The sequence below is a fragment of the Schistocerca cancellata genome, chromosome 2, assembly GCF_023864275.1.
Source record: "Schistocerca cancellata isolate TAMUIC-IGC-003103 chromosome 2, iqSchCanc2.1, whole genome shotgun sequence".
NCBI lineage: Eukaryota > Metazoa > Arthropoda > Insecta > Orthoptera > Acrididae > Schistocerca > Schistocerca cancellata.
This window is the reverse complement of record NC_064627.1, coordinates 985,270,408-985,289,972: the sequence shown is the minus strand read 5'-3', so window position 1 is coordinate 985,289,972 and position 19,565 is coordinate 985,270,408. Positions and strand designations below refer to the sequence as shown.

Genomic DNA, 19,565 nt, shown 5'->3' with positions numbered 1-19,565 from the left:
GAGGTGTTCAAAAAGCCCCACCTCCCTCTCAGTGCACCCAAGAAAGCATTGGAGGGTGTGCTGTATTGCACATCTAAAATTGTCTCGGTGGGCTTTAATGTGGGCAACTGTGTTTTGTTTTGTTTTGTTTTGTTTTGTTTTGCTTTGTTTTGTTTTGTTTTGCTTTGCTTTAGGGCGCAAAAAACTACTGGGGTCACACACACCCATGTCAAAACTAAGAACACGAAGAAGAGAAGAGTTAAGGAACAACTATACATCAGTCCCAATTGACATAATAAGAGACACGTAAAAACGGGCATGTGGAAAAAGGGCTAAAAAGGCACCATACAGTAAGTGAACTCCAAACCTAAAAATTAAATGGCCTTCGCCATATTGCTTTTGCAGATAAAAAGTAAAACGTGGTGGACAGCCCGCACGTCATTTGCCGATAACTCAGATGGAAAACCCAAGCGGGAACGTAAATGGTTAAAAAATAGGCATTCCGTCAGGAAGTGGAGGACAATTAAAACTTGGGTGCAACGTGTACAAAATGGTGGGGCAGCACCACTTAGCAAATGATGGGTAAAAAGGCAGTACTCAATACGCAGCCTAGTTAAAATGACCTCCTACCAGCAGGAGGGCCGAGAGGAGGTCGTCCAAGCCACTGGGAGATGCTTAATAGGCCTGAGCTTATTCCCATGAAGGGAGGACCATTGGCTCCTGACAGGCGGCAACACACAGATCATCGGAGGGGAAAATACGTACTCGCGGGCTGATGTACGAGGACTGCAGCCTTGGCAGCAGCATCAGCAGCCTCGTTTCCTGGCAGAACGACGTGACCAGAAACCCACAGAAACATCACAAGAGTGAGCAAATGACAGTTTTCCCGCACCCGCTGCACTAAGGGATAGGCAGTGTACAGTGCACATAGACTTTGAAGGGAGCTGAGTGAGTCTGAGCAGAGGACACAATTGAAAAGGCTGTGTCGCCGAATGTACTCCGTGGCATGATACAAGCCGAACAGCTCGGCTGTAAATACTGAGCACTGTGCCGAAGCCAATATTGAACGACACTGGTGGCAATGACTAAAGCACACCCAACACCATAGGCAGTCCGAGAACCACCAGTGTATACAAAGGTACTATCGCGAAGTTCCATGCAAAGGTCGTGAAACTGAAGATGATAGATTGAGGCTGGAGTAGTGTCCTTAGGAAGAGAATAAAGGCCAAGTTTAACAATGGTGGAAGGCTTGTTCAAAATGAGATCTGGGTTAGTCTTTATCAAAACAGCATACTCTGCCCAGTCACGGGCGTTACTCACTTGTGACAAGCTGGGGGTGTTTCTGTAACCATCACAGGGTATCATTTCACAGGGGCCTTCTTTTGCAGTCTGACGATTAGCTGTGCGCCAATTTAGAGTGGTGAGGTGTAAATTCCGTTTGGCGTGTCCACCGGGGTCCGAGGGATAATAAGGTTGCCATCGGTGCCTTCATCTTGGCCTTTGAGGGTGATACATTACCTGATAAGGTCAAAGTGATGGTCTACTACTGTGATGTAAAGCCCTATATACTCCCCCAATGCGGTGCTTTAAATGCTGGAAGTTCGGGCATATGTCTTTCCGCTGTACTTCCAGTGTCACCTGTTGGGATTGTGGATGCCCTTCACATGCCATTACTCTCTGTGCTCCGCCTCCCACCTGTGTCAACTGCAGAGAGCACCATTAGCCGTGCTTGCTAGGCTGCAGGATTCTCCAAAAACAAAGGAAAATCATGGAGTAAAAGACCCTGGACCGACTGACCTACACTAAGGCTAAGAGGAAATTTGAATGTCTAAATCCTGTACATATGACATCATCTTAAGCTGCCATTACAACAGTTCTAGCGCCATCAGCACCGCCAACCCCAGTCGCCTCTCAGAGCTGCAAGACCACGTGTGCCCCCTTGATTGGGGGGAGGGGGGGCGGTCAGCACTTCCCTCCCTATTGCTCCTGCACCATCTATTTCAGGAGCAACACCTCCCAACCATCGGGGATGTCAGTCCCCACTTCTGTGCCAGAGAAGCGTAAGTCTTCTTCGGCTCCTCTCACTAGGAAGGGGTCCCTTGGGTCGCTCCCTTGCCAGGTTTCTGTTTGAGGAAAATATGACACCTGCCAGTGGCTGAAGAGCCCAAAAGCAGCTGGTCGTAGGGCTTCACACTCATCCTCAGTCTTGGAGACTGAATCAGTGAAGTAGTCCTAGACAGGGAAACCCATGGAGCAGTGAGAGAAATCCAAAAAGAAGATCGTCAACACCAAGGGAATTGCGCTGGCACCCACATCACTGTACCCACAAGCTGGCATCTGCTGAGGACCTAGATCTCGCTGGACCCTCAGATACAATCGATATAGACTGCTCAGGCACTAAGTCGGTGGCAGCAGGTGACCCTGAGGCAGTTGACGCCTCATTGAATGTTCCATGCCTTCCAGTGTAATGACCAAGTCATCCTCCAGTGGAATTGTGGTGGTTTTTCCACCGCCTGGCTGATCTACGGCAACTGTTCAGCTTTACACCTGCTTTCTCCATTGCCCTCCAGGAAACCTAGTTCCTGGCAATTGGGACCCCTGCCCCCCACAGCTAGAAGGGATATTACAGGAACTGTAGTGACTAACAGTGTCAGGTGGAGTTTGCGTTTATGTCCTAAACACAGTCTGTAGTGAAACTGTGCCCCTTCAAACCCCTCTTGAAGCTGTGGCTGTCAGAATAAGGATGACACAGCAAATAACTGTCTGCAATGTATATCTTCCTCCAGATGGTGCAGTACCCCTGAATGTATTAGCTGCACTGATTGATCAAGTACCTAGACCTTTCCTGCTTTTGGGAGATTTTAATGCCCATAACCCCTCGTGTGGTTGCACTGTGCTTACTGGCTGAGGCAGAGATGTTGAAAATTTACTGTCCCAACTCTACCTCTGCCTCGGGGCTGCCACACATTTTAGTGTGGCTCATGGTAGTTACTCGGCCATTGATTTATCAATTTGCAGCCCAGGACTTCTCCCATCTATCCACTGCAGAGCACATAATGACCTGTGTGGCAGTGATGACTTCCCCATCTTCCTGTCACTGCCCCAGCGTCAGGCCCACGGACACCTGCCAAGGTGGGCTTTAAACGAGGCAGACTGGAAAACTTTCACCTCTGCTGTCACCACTGAATCTTCCCCACACGGTAACATCGATGTGATGGTTGAGCAGGTGACTACAACAATTGTTTCTGTGGCAGGAAACGCAATCTCTCACTCTTTAGGGTGTTGGAGGCATAAGGCAGTCCCTTGGTGGTTGGTGATGTATGGTACCCAATGATCAAGAGGTATCTCTCCCAACACTCCTGCTTCCATCGTCTGGTAAGTTGGCAAACGTGGTCATGGAGCTGTTTAAAGGCAATGAGATGCTCCACGGAAGGGTGCCACTTACGCTCCTGTAGAGCTCGCCGATGCTCCTCGATTGTTTCAGCAACTCGTCCTAAAAATGCTCAACAAAAAAACTGAGGCTTCATCGTCATGAAAGATGACCCATCAGCTCTCCAACATACAAGGTACCGGAACGAATAAGAGCCAATGCCATCCTTAGCCTGACATTCCTCCCATGGTGTGGCCAGGGAGGGGAACGATTTGGGGTTTTACTTCTGTGCATTGAATTGAGTTCGTGAACGCTTAGAAACTGCTGGTGTTTGATCACCAGCAAGAGATGATGTACTACGCTTCATCTCGTGTCATCCACCCTGATGCCACCCACTCCAACCAGGGAGCCTCCCCACAGGCGCCACCCAGCTGCAGACAAGGTCACCCGGCAGGATGGCCATTGCTGGGAGTCCTGATGCCCCAGGGTGACAGGCATTTACTCCTTGGCGTACGTGGGGAGTTAACGGTGCAGCCATCAGTAGAGCGATCCCTGTGAGGTCAGGGGGCTACAACCAACAGGGTACATGGCGGCCCCCCCACAACGGACTGGCTACCGTGCTTGATATCAGGTGCACAACCAAGCAAACAAGTCCATTATCACCGTCAGCGTAGGAAACGATACTGCACTGTTGACGGAAAGATACACACCCAGGAGGGTGACCTTGCCCAACAGCTGGAGAATGAGTAGGAGTGCAACCCAAGTCAATGAAAGATGCAATAGGTCTCAGCGCATGATGGACGCGATGCACCACGTAAAGTGCCCTTCCCCAATTGGCTCGCTCTTTGGGAAAATTTTGAAAAATGGAGGTCAAACCCTATGGGGGACCATCACAAAGGCCAAAAAGGCGAGAGACCCGTTTTTGTCACCTCTTACGACAGACAGGAATACCTCAGGCCTATCCTAACCGCCAGACTCGCAGGGGGTGAAGATACTGTATTCAGTTTGCTAGAAGCTCTTCAGTTCAGCCATACAGCTGGACTGCTGTTCTCTACATAATTACTTTTAACTGGCAGTGGTGCAGAACTATCGATTGCCTTCCAGAACTCAAGGAACACAGCATCAACTTTATTCCTACAGATCGTTTTTTATCTCCACAGATGCCCTAACACGTGACCATGAAACATGTTCCGCAGCAGGTGGACATTAGATATATAGGCCTACAGTTCTGTTCATCTTTTCTACAACCCTTCCTGAAACCTGGAATAATGTGCACTTTTTGCAATCATTGGTAACACTTCACTCCACCAGTGACCTACAGTACACTGCTGCTAGAAGACAAGCAAGTACTTCTTCACAGTCTATGCAGAATCACATTGGTATCCCATTATGTCCAGTGGCTTTTCCTCTTTTGAGCATTTAAGCTGTTTTTCTATTCCACGATTATTTCGAGATCTGTTACCATTGTGTTTCTGTGAAGATTTAAAGGACGAACTAAAGAGTAATCTTCCTCAGTAAAACAGTTTATAAAAAGGCTTTAGTATGTCCATCCTCTGCATCCTCCATTTTGATGCCGGAAACAGTCACTGTGCTGACAGATAGCTTTTATCTCTTTACTGATTTAAGCAGACAGCACCCCACTTACATTGTTCTGTAAAGTCAGTGGATAGAAATTTACTTCCAGATACACTGAACCCTACACGCATTGCTCTCCTTACACCAATTTTGGCTTCAGTCAGTTCGTCCGTCTGTAAGGCTTTGGTTACAATTGAATTCACTATGAATCTCTATGTTTTTGTACAGCTTTCAGACACAGCAGACTAACCACAGTGGGTCTTTCACACCCCTCAAAGCTCTGCTCGGCATACACCTGTCTAAATAATATGAATATAATAGAGGGAAACATTCAACGTGGGAAAAATATATCTAAAAACAAAGATGATGAGACTTACCAAACAAAAGGGCTGGCAGGTCAATAGACAAACAAACACAAACATACACACAAAATTCAAGCTTTCGCAACAAACAGTTGCTTCGTCTTTCCTGACGAAGCAACTGTTTGTTGCGAAAGCTTGAATTTTGTGTGTATGTTTGTGTGTCTATCGACCTGCCAGCGCTTTTGTTTGGTAAGTCTCATCATCTTTGTTTTTAGATATATGTCTAAATAGTATTTATGATTCTTTCAAACTCTGTCCATTGCTCAACACTGTCAATGCTGGGGGATTAAATTTTCATGCTGGCTATTTAGGTAATCTCTTTTGTTCAGCAAAATCTTTTTTCCGTATTCCTATTAGCAGTCATTCTGAGATGCTGTGAAGGACTTATGATCACCAATTCCCCGTTCTACATAAACAGTCTAAAAGTTGGGGTCTGTTTATGACCAGGAGATGTAATACGCACTTCTCAGGATTTGGTTCTCTGATTAATTGCTCCAGTTATTTTCAGATGAGGCATTTACAGCACTTTCACATTATTCCCTGGCCTTGCGACCTGTTGTAAGCACTTGCTTCTCCCATACTATACCCAATAAGCTGAAATATCTAATACTATAATGTGACCAGTACTATACCTAGTATTATCTGGGCACTGTTAACATTCATTAGCAACAATAGTTCTGGGACCTTTCCCTGGACACTCCTGCAGTTACATGTAACTATATTACGATTTTCTTTCTTCAGTGTGCCGCAAGAAGTGCTATTCTAATTAATTAATGGGGATGGTATTCTTCCTGCCTGAAATCAGAGTATCCTGTTAGCCCTGTAGACACATTTCCCTAACCTTAAAAAAAAAAACCACCTAGGCATGCCACATTTACTCTGCTGACCTAGTGCCCACTTCCTGTGTGTATTTAACCCCTAATCTATTAATGGGTCCCACAATTCTCCACTCGACAGTGGAGGTTGAGAAATCCTTAGCCAATATCAACCCAGACTCTTGAGCCCCTTGTTCAAAACTTACACTTGGCTCCAAACTAGAGGACTGATTGGTTCTGGGAAAGATGCTGCAAAATTCACAACTTCCACCCTGTCAGTGAAGTTGGATGTCTTCACTGATGCAGCCATCTGCAGGAACAGATGTTATTGGTCTTTAATTGCACCTTTCACTCTTTTTATCACTTCTGGAGTAACTTGCCTTTACGTTTATAAAACGTCACCTCCATCCCTCTACCCCTCCACCTCGTAACAAATCTGACATATTTAGTCAGGTCGTTTTGACCAATCTTTCCACTTCCTAAAACTAATTAGTTTCTCTCAGCAAGTATATAGAATTTAGCCTCCTGAAATCAAGTCCACACTGTCAATTTGTTACTTGCACAGATTATCAGCACCCATGTCTATACACTTCAAGAGCGTGGGTTGAAGCTTTTATTCCATGTTCCTCTTCCTCTCATAACTACAATGTTACTGTTTCTGGAGGCTCAACATCTGAAGGAAGTCTACACGCTGAATATTTCGTAAGATTTGGTACTTAGGACATCCCAAACTGAGAGTTACGAAAATTTAGAGAGAGACCCACTTCTAATACTCATTCGAACCACGACCGGTTGAAATATTTTAAAATCCAATCTCCAGGTGTTTAAAATTAACACACATGTGGTCAGGCCAGTCATTGCAAGAGCCCCAACCACAGCATGTCTGTAGAAACTGTCCACCGCTGGGCAGCTGCCTTCCTGGCTTTCCTACCATGGGGCTGCCCAGCGGTGGACAGTTTCTACAGACATGCTGTGGTTGGGGCTCTTGCACTGACTGGCCTGACCACATGTTTGTTAATTTTAAACACCTGGAGATGGGATTTGAAAATCTCAAAACAGATCAGGGTTTGAACAAATATTAGTACAACGGAAATGGATCTTTCTAAATTAACTAATATTTGTCCATGCTGATAACTGGAAGTTACTCCTGCAATACTTTTAATGAACCAGATGCATTTGTAGGTCTGAACTAAACAACAGTAAGTAGTTCCAGAGTGGAATGCCCACTGCACTATGAAATTTCTCACTTTTTTGAGTAGCATACTACCTTTCTTGTACCACATTAGACAGCACTGATCGGATGTTGCTCAAATAAACCCAGATAAGGCATTTTTTTATCCCCTGAAAGATATGGTCTTATTGCACCATATACTGAAGTTAAGTTACTGTTGCACAAAACTGCATAATAAGGGTAGTAAGTGTTGTCCTCTGAACATCTTGTGAACCTCTCTGAACTGCTGGGCAGCCTGTCAGCCTCACAGCACATTTCCTCCCTAATGAAGTTTGGTTTAACAGTTTGTAGAAATAGTCTGTTGCATTACTGAACAAATCTTAACAGAGGTGGGGAATTACTTTAGAATACACCTCTCCCAACCCCAGACACACTGTATGTGTTAATGAACTGGTTTTAAAAGTATACATTTCTTGTGCTGCTTGAACAATGTTTTTAAGTCCACAGAAGTGAATAAAATTTGTACATTATCAAAACAGGATACAAACAGTTCTGGCACTATTTACATTCAGAAGCTACTTAATGAAGTTTACAAAACATAATAAATTGAAGAGCTACAGAGTACCACACATAAGACACACTTACCCAAGGGTACAGTACTGGGTTTAGCCCCAGGATTTGTCTTTAAAACTCCAACTAACTGTTCAATTAATGATCTCATGTTTCTTCGATATTCTAAGGCCACAGGATTCTCTCCGGAACAGCACTTGTGGCCTGAGTTTGGTTTGGTGGCAGCAGAAATTGCAGCAGCTTCACCTGCATAAAAACTTTATTTCTGAAATTGTTTTGCTGAATAACATCAACAGTAGCAAAAAAACACTATCAGGAAAGGTAAGGCAGCAAGTGTCAACTTATTCACATTACTTATGTGCTGACATAATAAATAATTGTCTAATAATTAAAATTACTTTTCAAATGTGATTATACTGTTACTTTAGTTTCAAAAGCAGTACTTGGTGGTTGATAGCTGAAAGTTTAATACCTGTTAACAATATCTGTGACTAACAGAAAGTAAGGTTTCTTTTAAAGCTCTACGGCTTTTAGCAGAATGATCAAAAATGAATAGCAAAACTGTATTTGCTTTCGGGCTTCAGATTCTGTAACTAAACAATTTTGCATATCAATAGCCTTAATAGTATTACGTAATTTTCCTACTTTTAAGATGATATTTTGTGTAAACTAAGTGACAATGCAGCCAAGTGTGCCAACATTGCACAACTGTTTACTTTAAAAATCTTCAATTTCATTATGTGAACCCATAAAGTATATATTATAGTCTTCTTCTCAAACCTTGGAATGAGAGATATTCTTCAGTGTGCTGCTGGAACCTGTTGGAATAATCCCCCCTCCCACTGTTCAAATTTAACACCTATTAGAACCAGACGAAGGAAAAATAAAATAAAATAAAATAAAAATTCAAGAACAGAATTAACCTTATAATCCAATTAGATACAACCTTTTAAAAGATATTACTGTGTTATTTTTACACACATGCACGTAAAGTTTTAGAATACGACAGTAATAAACATCTACGTTACACAAATTTACTACTATACAGTATTCCTAATCATTTGGCCACAAGTAGGTGCCAACCTCTATGAACAGTGTGCCAGTTCTCTCTCACGTTTGTTTTATTGCTCTTGTTTGAAGAAGAAAAATTTTCAAGATGAACATTTGACAGTTTTCCCTTTTTGTACATTTTGACAAACAGGATTTTCAGATTATTTGATAGTCTTAAAAATCTACAATGATTTGTCCAAGTTTGGAATTTGTGTTCCTGATGCAGTACGCCTCAAGCTATTCTAGGAACACGTGCCGACTATTTACAAATTCAGAATATTACATAAATATGTAAAGCTATTACTGGTTTTATTACACTACCGGTGATATATAACTGGAAACAATAACCTTAAAATATTAAGGAGCAATCATTCTGTACACAAGAAGTTGCAACAGGAAAACAAGTGGGAGGTTGAGATTCACAAAACAAATGTTGCAGAATTTCAATTTACCTTTAAAAAAAATTGTCCAAGCAAATCCTCAATACTACTTGTCAGTCTGGCATTCTTAGCAGGTGGGTTTTATAAAAGATCACAGTGCTCCCATTGGTTCATTAGATAAGACTGACAGCATTACAATAACAACACAAACAGCTAGATGCTACGAGAGAAGTGCCTCACATTACAGAGAGACTTACAATGGAAATTCTGAAATGGTACTGTGTCAAATGCCTCACACTCCAGCCTTTGCCTAACCTCATATTGCTTCACTGGTCCAATGATTCTGCTCCTGACTCCCTAGTAAAATTTATATGCTCTGGAAACTATCACTGGCACTTCTTAACACAACATTTTTAGTATCTGCTTTGTGTCACCTATAATCAACACTACAGTATCCAAGCACGCTCAACTACTTCAACTGATGAGGAAATCCATACTACATTTTCTACACATACCACAAAGTGCATTCACTGCAACAGTTTTCCTCCCCACAGACGATTTGCTAAAGGAACAGAAGAGAGGAAAAAACAGTGGTACAAACATTACAATCCACCACACACTATGAAGACATGCAGCGTATACATGAAATTGTCCCCAACAGGTAAGTACTGAGGAAAAAGAAATTGTGTGTACCAGAAACAAGTGAATGTTGATTGCAGCCCCTCCAGTTTAGTTGTGACCTGAGATTATTTCCAGTTTTTTTTTTTTTTTTTTTTTTTTTTTTTAGCTCTCAATTGGTCATCTTAGTATATTACACGACATACTCTTTCTTCTTTGAAAGGAACTGCATGAAGAAATTTAACTATGAATTTACACATTGGTAACTCATTCTGCAGACTGTGACATTTCCCCCCATGTAGTTGACATCTTTTTCAGCAACAAATATAAAGAAGTGTTTCACAGTTCCCTGGTGACTTAACCGGGTTCCACACATTAACCCAAGTGAAATTCTATTACATTTCCCTGATTACCACATAGTTTTAGCATTTTTCCCTGACAAATTTTGAGATCTCAAGGGGAAATAAAGACATAAATTGACACAAATGCAAAGAGTTTTGTGTTTCTAAAAGGTTGAGCAGAAAGCTTGGTACTAACATCAAGATCTCTTGAAATGATACCTTCACTGATTTCAGAAATAACCTCAGAAAGAAGTACACCTCTTGAAAGAAGTGTGTAAGGTGGGGAATAGTTGTGTAAACCAACACAGTAGGTGACTCAATAAAAGGTTGGTTTTTACTACGTTTGTTATTGTCTGTTATTACCCATTGTGTTATGTCTATTTTACAGGTATTATGTGACTTTTCTTTCAAGAAATAAAGGAGCATATAGCTTACAAACTGCCAGCAACTGCCAGAATTTTCTCCTCCTTCTTATCATCCATACTTTCTAATTTATGAACTACTTTCGAAGTGTCAAAAATGTACTAGAATAAATAGTCTATAAAATGCTGCACTGTAGAATGCACTTGCGGTGAGACAGTCACAATTCCTGAAATCCAATGCCCTTGGCCTATGGCCTAGCGAGGAGCACCGCAGTCCTGTGTCCACAGATAAACCACCAAAATCCGCTGCATTATGCCACACAAACAGACCCAGCCTGCAGGCAGATCTGTGAGACTAGATCTAATGGGCAGGGCCTGCACACTAGTGGGAAACAATGGGCTTCAGATCAGCAGGCCCAATCTGTTAAGATATCTAAAGAAATGGCCTGCAGTTTTGACTCCTCATTGAAGTCCACCTGCGTGGTCAGGTATTCACTTGTCACAGACACCGTGTCGATGGAATGTAATTTTGATGATCAATCCATGTAACAGATAGCTTGCACGAATACTCTGAGAATCACTATCAATAAGAATATGTAGCAACTCACCATAAAGATGATCACTGAGCTGCAGACAGGCACATAGAAAAGACAATCACACTCTCACAACAACATTTTTGGCCATAGCCTTTGTGAGAAAACGAGAGTACACACACATTCACACAGACATCTCATGCACACATGATCGCCGTCTCCAGCCGCTTCATCACCAGCCTCTCAGAATCAGATCCAAACAAACCATTCCTCATGCCCCTTTCTCTCCTCGGTAGCTGCTAGGCCAGTGGCAAGAAGTGGTGCCATCACTGACTGCAAGCTGAGGGAAGTAGTAGAAGGGGGAGAAGTAGTCAAATCGAGGGAGTAGGGAAGCGGCACACATTCTCAGCTGCACCCGCCATCTCAGGAAACAAACAGTTTCATCTACTGAAGGGAAAAAAATTTCCCTGGCATGTTTGAAATTCCCTGCTTTCCAAAACTTGTGGCAACCCTGCTTAAGTACCACACTTATACCTACACTTTTCCACATTAGAACATATCCATGCGAACTAACTAATCAATGCTTCATTTACACTAATGTTTTTTTTAACTTCTTTCCCTCCTCCCTGGTGGTTTGCTTTTCTTTTATTAGTCTCCATACTATGGCTATTTCACTGCTTAACATCAGCAAGTTCACACCATTATCAACACTGGAAAAACTGAGTTCAGTAAATCTATAGCAGCCATGAGACTGCTGTCACATGGGTGTGGGTGCGCGCTGTCTATTTTTAACAGAGGACTTGTTGGCCGAAAGCTCAGTTTTTGACATTCTTTTGTTGTGCCAATCTGTGACTCAGCAACTCCGCTATATGGTGAGTAGCAATTACCGTTGCATAATATTGTTACATTCCATCCTGGATTTTCCTTTGTTTAAAATTCTGAAATTGCGGATACACAATTTGTAAAACCAGGACTTTCTCAACTACAAACACTAGCACGTTTCAGGATAAGGCATAAAAGAAAATAATAGAAAGAGGGAGAGGAGAGATACATCGCATACCTTAGAGTTCCCAAACCCTAGAGTTCCTGAACCCCACACCAAAATGAATCTACCAGATACAGACAGAATGAAGAATATGAAGAGAACCACAATAAAAGGAATGTTGAACTGCAAGAATGAAGGGCAAGTGGTCTCAAATTGTCAAACAATCTAAAAATTATTATCTCTAACAAATATTGTTTGAATTGTCAATTTACATTTTCTTTTCAGTTCCAAAATACTATGGCACATTATCATTGCCTTTTCCGAACATTATATAGGTAAAGGTGACTACACAGCTAAAGCTATGCTTGTGCAAACATGCGTAAATTCCTTGTGCCCCACATGGCTGAAGCACAGTTGTACAAGTGTCAGTTTACCTGAAAATGTTGAGCACCGAAGACGGTGTGTTGGCTTTGGCTGCCTTTGTGCTTGTGTTATGGAAAGATACAGAAGAGGGAATGTGATATTTTGAGTGGAATGAGGTTTAAGAAAAGAAAATACTATTCTCATCTTAATTATTCACAGCAGACACATTACAGAAACCGTCTGAAGGTATCATTGATTTTCTCCACTTAATATGATATTCATTGACCTGTCCTACATTAAGTACAACCTTTGTAAGAATTTAACTTAACAGGACCAAATAAATATTAAATCCTCTCAAATCACTGACAAATGCTTGCAAAAGCCGCCCTATTTTTGGTGCACAGGCTGAATTGTGCACACACTAACATTTTCACGAACATTCCTTATACATACGAAATTATTATATTTTTGTACACCAGACATGAATTATTTGAGGGAAACCATTTTGTCCATTCATATGATACCAGAAACAAAGAAAATTTTATGCTCCCCACCCACCGCCTCTGACTGTATGCCCAGGGACCTCAATACATGGGAATGAAAATTTGTAATGAATTAAAAGGGAACAAGTTGATGCAGATGAATTTAGGTTCACTTAAAAGAAAGCTATATGAGTACTGACACTGAAGTGTTATTACTTAGTGGATGAATTCATGCAGGACAAACTGGAAATTTGAGCTGGGTACAATATGTTATCCTTGTAATGTTGTTATACATTATAGTGCTATTACTTATTAATGTAAAAATCATTGTAATTGTTTAGTAAATTTTTGACACGTCTCGTGTATGCAAGCCAAACGGATTGCAAATGTACTTCATGAGATGATTAAAACATAATTATATTAAAAAATGCATAATTGAACTAAGTATCAAGCTGCTTGTACAGTCCTGATGCCTCCAGAAACACTCTAGCATGCTTGTGCCACCCTGTTTATTGATTTGCACTTGTGAAGCGAGCAGTTCAATGGGTCACCACATTGAAGGACGGCCTACCACAAAATGTGGAACATGTTGCAAATAAGAGATATGCGAGATAGAAACTAATCTTGATAGGGCATAACTACACACTAAATATATAGAGAACACTCACCAGCTGAATTCACTTCAAGCAGAGGTCGTCTTCCTTGCACCGCTTTTACAGTATCGAACCTTGGAGCTGTTGTCAGACAAGTTGTTGGCAACTGCTTTGGTAATAAGCCTGAAAAATCAATGTTTCATTATCAATATTAGTGACTACAAAACATTACTAGAGATTAAAATTCAAATAATGGGGAAGTGCCTCAAAACTTAGCACACTTTACGTAAGATTATGCAGACTGAAGTTGCTGAATGTGAACTACCCAGTGTAAAGTCCTGTAAAAATGTTTACAGATGCGTTTGACTGGTCTGCATTGCACCCAAAAAGCCATCTTCCATCCATCATACTAGAAAAGGCATGGGCAAAAGATTCAGATCACTCACCCAAATAAGTTTGTTAAGGAGTATAGAGGACATAACGGTGCAAGATCCACACAAGCCCCGAAACCAATATTTGGTTAAGCTTAAGCCATTACTGAACTGCAAGGAGAATGATCATTATTACACCGTCCCAGAGATAGGGAACATAGAATGGATTGATTTAGGGTAACTAGTTTGTTTTCTGTGCCTGATTTTAATGGGAGAAATTTCTAATTTACGAGTGGCATGAAGTAGACTTATCCATTATCTTCTCATGTACCCCATATTATGGATTTCCCATTGAACTTTTGGGAAGAAACTTAAGCGGGCACACCTTCATTGAAGTGTTTGAATAAATGTCATGGAGACTGAGTAAGTAACTGATTATTTTTTACTATTTCTTACAAACCATTACTACTGTCTTTATCGATTGCTGTCCCCTCATCACTGAACATAATAGATTACATACAAGGAAGAAACTTAAGAGAAATGCAACTGACTGGCCTGCATCTTGATTAAGGATTAAAAACAATCATCATAGCAAATATTGCAGTAACAACTCGTTGACATTTAAACATCAAATTGAAAGAATATTTAGGGAAAAATCTTTCCTGCGAAGACAAAGCCAACCTGTAACATATGTCAAGATATTTGGTAAATAGTAACAGCAGAAAGAAGACAGGTAACAGCTATCCCCTGCAAAAAATTTACCTATAACCAAATGCAGATGAGCTAAGTAATAGTTTTATAAATTTTATGAGATTAGCCATGTCAGCTGAAAATAATTTAGATCACAATGTGGATAAACTTCCCAATTTATAAGCAGCAGAACTGAATGTTGACTTGCAAAAAAATTGGGTTGTGAGCTATATCCCATGAATATACAGGGCTATTACAAATGATTGAAGCGATTTCATAAATTCACTGTAGCTCCATTCATTGACATATGGTCACGACACACTACAGATACGTAGAAAACGTTTTGTTCGGCTGCAGCCGCACTTCAGGTTTCTGCTGCCAGAGTGCTCGAGAGCACAGTGAGACAAAATGGCGACAGGAGCCGAGAAAGTGTATGTCGTGCTTGAAATGCACTCACAACAGTCAGTCATAACAGTGCAACGACACTTCAGGACGAAGTTCAACAAAGATTCACCAACTGCTAACTCCATTCGGCGATGGTATGCGCAGTTTAAAGCTTCTGGATGCCTATGTAAGGGGAAATCAACGGGTCGCCCTGCAGTGAGCGAAGAAACGGTTGAACGTGTGTGGGCAAGTTTCACGCATAGCCCGCGGAAGTTGACGAATAAAGCAAGCAGGGAGCTAAACGTACCACAGCCAACGGTTTGGAAAATCTTACGGAAAAGGCTAAAGCAGAAGCCTTACCGTTTACAATTGCTACAAGCCCTGACACCCGATGACAAAGTCAAACGCTTTGAATTTTCGGCGCGGTTGCAACAGCTCATGGAAGAGGATGCGTTCAGTGCGAAACTTGTTTTCAGTGATGAAGCAACATTTTTTCTTAATGGTGAAGTGAACAGACACAATGTGCGAATCTGGGCGGTAGAGAATCCTCACACATTCGTGCAGCAAATTCGCAATTCACCAAAAGTTATCGTGTTTTGTGCAATCTCATGGTTTAAAGTTGACGGCCCATTTTTCTTCTGCGAAAAAAATATTACAGGACACGTGTATCTGGACATGCTGGAAAATTGGCTCATGCCACAACTGGAGACCGACAGCGCCGACTTCGTCTTTCAACAGGATGGTGCTGCACTGCACTTCGATCATGATGTTCGGCATTTCTTAAACAGGAGATTGGAAAACCGATGGATCGGTCGTGGTGGAGATCATGATCAGCAATTCATGTCACGGTCTCCACGCTCTCCCGACTTAACCCCATGCGATTTCTTTCTGTGGGGTTATGTGAAAGATTCAGTGTTTAAACCTCCTCTACCAAGAAACGTGCCAGAACTGCGAGCTCGCATCAACGATGCTTTCGAACTCATTGATGGGGACATGCTGCGCCGAGTGTGGGAGGAACTTTATTATCGGCTTGATGTCTGCCGAATCACTAAAGGGGCACATATCGAACATTTGTGAATGCCTAAAAAAACTTTGAGTTTTTGTATGTGTGTGCAAAGCATTGTGAAAATATCTCAAATAATAAAGTTATTGTAGAGCTGTGAAATCGCTTCAATCATTTGTAATAACCCTGTACTGGACGTATTTGGATTTCTGAGGAACTCTGGAACTGAAGACCTGCAGTGTAGATACTACTTGCATTCGGTTGTTTCATTGTATCAGAGTGCCTGAAACTGACTACTGTCTTGCTCATACACAACAAAAAGAGACAGAAATTCACCTTAAAATTACAGATCTGCAACAATAGTACCCATACTATTTAAACTCTAGTTGAAGGCCAATTAAACGACTTTGGTGAGTTTAACAACTATTCAAGGCCCAATCTATGCCATTCTAATACATCTAACCAAGGCATTTGAAACCATCTTTTCATAGCATATTAAGGAACTTGAAGATACAAAATAACTAAAAACCAGCACTTTCGAAATCAAATTTGATAAACCAAATAACGGTTAATGAAAATAAAATACCACATGAATGGAAAATATGGAGCCCCTTGAATGATCTTCACTGGAACCATATGTTCTATGTGAATGACCTACTCATATTATTGCACATAAATAAATCCATGATGTATGACAATGATGACTTTAATAACTTCACAGTAATGTGAACACTGTCAAAGCTGTGTGTGTGTGTGTGTGTGTGTGTGTGTGTGTGTGTGTGTGTGTGTGTGTGTATGGGAGGGGGGGGGGGGGGGTTAATGAGATGGTTGTGGCAGGGAGGGATATCAGGTTATGAGTGGGGAACAGCGGAGTGCTGCTTTGGGGGCATGCAGGGACAGGGTAGGAAAGCTAGGTGCAATTAGGAGGCTAGACAAGGGGGTGGAGGAGGAGAAGGGAAGAGGAAAGTAGAGGAGTTGTGGAGTGGAAAAATAATTAGTCGTTGCAGAAGTCTTTCCCCATTCTCTACTTTTCTCTCCCCCCCCCCCCCTCTCTCTCTCTCTCTCTCTCTCTCTCTCTCTCTCTCTCTCTCTCTCTCTTTTGTGTTAATACCTCGACTGCACCTAGCTGCCCTACACTGTCCCAAAGTCCTGAAGTGCTGCTCCTACAAACTGTGGAGTGCTGCTCTACTAGCAGCACTTCACAGTTCCCCACTCTTACCCTGATATCCCCCCCTTACCCTCACTGTCCAGATTTACTCCTTACCCTTACCCTCACCCTTACCTTCTCCCATAATGTGCATTTACTTGCAGTCCAGTCTGTGACTAGAGACAATCATCATGTGCATGAAACACACACACACACACACACACACACACACACACACACACACACACACACACACACACTCACTCACAAAGAGACACAGACACAGAGAGTGACAGGAGAGAGAGAGTGTGTGTATACTTGTGTGCTTTAGAAGAATGCCTTTCTGTCGGAAGCTCACATGTTTAGCTGCTTTTTCTTGTGCCTGCCTGTAACTCAAGATCTCCTGTATATGGTAAGTAGTGATCTACCCTTTTCAAAATTTAGAACAAACCAAATTTTAACTTGGGGCGTACAAACTAATTTGCCCTCTGTGTAGTATAATTATCTACATCATAACCATAAAGTAAGCAGTATCACTGTAATAACACATTTCTTAACCATTTGTATCCTGATATATGTATAGACTATAATAATAATATTCTTTCTTTGTTTCTTTTCTCAGACGTTATGTCTGGACAAAAATGGAAAGTGACGCGGACCTTGATCAAGTGTGACTTCCTTTTAACTATACGGTATATGTTATATTGCATTTAGGAACTTTCCGGTAATTGAACATGTATCAATAATTACAGATTTCTGTAGTTGTATATATATACATTTGGAAGTAGCTGTATTGCGTTGATGTACTGGTGGATATTGTGTGGTATGACTCCTGTAGTTGATAGTATAATTGGTATAATGTCAACTTTATCCTGATGCCACATGTCCTTGACTTCCTCAGCCAGTTAGATGTATTTTTCAATTTTTTCTCCTGTTATATTCTGTATATTTGTTGTATTGGGTATGGATATTTCGATTAGTTGTGTTAATTCCTTCTTTTTATTGGTGAGTATGATGTCAGGTTTGTTATGTGGTGGTGTTTTATCTGTTATAATGGTTCTGTTCCAGTATAATTTGTATTCATCATTCTCCAGTACATTTTGTGGTGCATACTTGTATGTGGGAACACGTTGTTTTATTAGTTTATGTTGTAAGGCAAGTTGTTGATGTATTATTTTTGCTACATTATCAGGTCTTCTGGTGTATTCTGTATTTGCTAGTATTGTACATCCGCTGGTGATGTGATCTACTGTTTCTATTTGTTGTTTGCAAAGTCTGCATTTATCTGTTGTGGTATTGGGATCTTTAATAATATGCTTGCTGTAATATCTGGTGTTTATTGTTTGAGCCTGTATTGCAATCATGAATCCTTCCATCTCACTGTATATATTGCCTTTTCTTAGCCATGTGTTGGATGCGTCTTGATCAATGTGTGGCTGTGTTAGATGATACGGGTGCTTGCCATGTAGTGTTTTCTTTTTGCAATTTACTTTCTTCGTATCTGTTGATGTTATGTGATCTAAAGGGTTGTAGAAGTGGTTATGAAATTGCAGTGGTGTAGCCGATGTATTCATATGAGTGATTGCTTTGTGTATTTTGCTAGTTTCTGCTCGTTCTATGAAGAATTTTCTTAAATTGTCTACCTGTCCATAATGTAGGTTTTTTATGTCGATAAATACCCTTCCTTTCTGCTTAATGTGAATCTTTCTGTTGCTGAATGTCTGTGATGTATTCTATATTTGTGCCATTGTGATTGTGTAAGTGTATTGAGTGCTTCTAGGTCTGTGTTACTCCATTTCATTTCACTACTCCAAATGAGTAGGTCAATATTGGTATAGCATAAGTATTTATAGCTTTTGTCTTGTTTCTTGCTGTCAATTCTGTTTTCAGTATTTTGTTAGTCTTTGTCTATATTTTTCTTTTAGTTCTTCTTTAATATTTGTATTATCTATTCCTCTTTTTTGTCTGTATCCTAGATATTTATAGGCATCTGTTTTTTCCATCACTTCTATGCAGTCGCTGCGGTTATCCAATATGTAATCTTCTTGTTTAGTATGTTTTCCCTCGACTATGCTATTTTTCTTACATTTGTCTGCTCCAAAAGCCATATTTATATCATTGCTGAATACTTCTGTTATCTTTAGTAATTGGTTGAGTTGTTGATTTGTTGCTGCCAGTAGTTTTAGATCATCCATGTGTAGCAAATGTGTCATTTTGTGTTGGTATGTTCCAGTAATATTGTATCCATAATTTGTATTATTTAGCATGTTGGATAGTGGGTTCAGAGCAAGGCAGAACCAGAAAGGACTTAACGAGTCTCCTTGGTATATTCCACGCTTAATCCGTATTGGCTGTGATGTGATATTATTTGAATTTGTTTGGATATTAAGTGTGGTTTTCCAATTTTTCATTACTATGTTT

General features: G+C 41.1%; 1 protein-coding gene across 1 annotated transcript in view; it reads right to left on the bottom strand.

Annotated features, from left to right (window-relative positions):
• Positions 1-19,565, bottom strand: part of LOC126162964 (serine/threonine-protein kinase PLK1) — a 93,180-nt gene that overhangs the window by 53,069 nt on the left and 20,546 nt on the right. Inside the window, exons 6-7 of the mRNA XM_049919801.1 lie at positions 13,625-13,732; positions 7,918-8,088 (exon numbers count right to left, since the gene is read on the bottom strand). Coding sequence (XP_049775758.1) covers positions 7,918-8,088; positions 13,625-13,732 — 279 coding nt within the window. The remainder of the gene's footprint in view (positions 1-7,917; positions 8,089-13,624; positions 13,733-19,565) is intronic.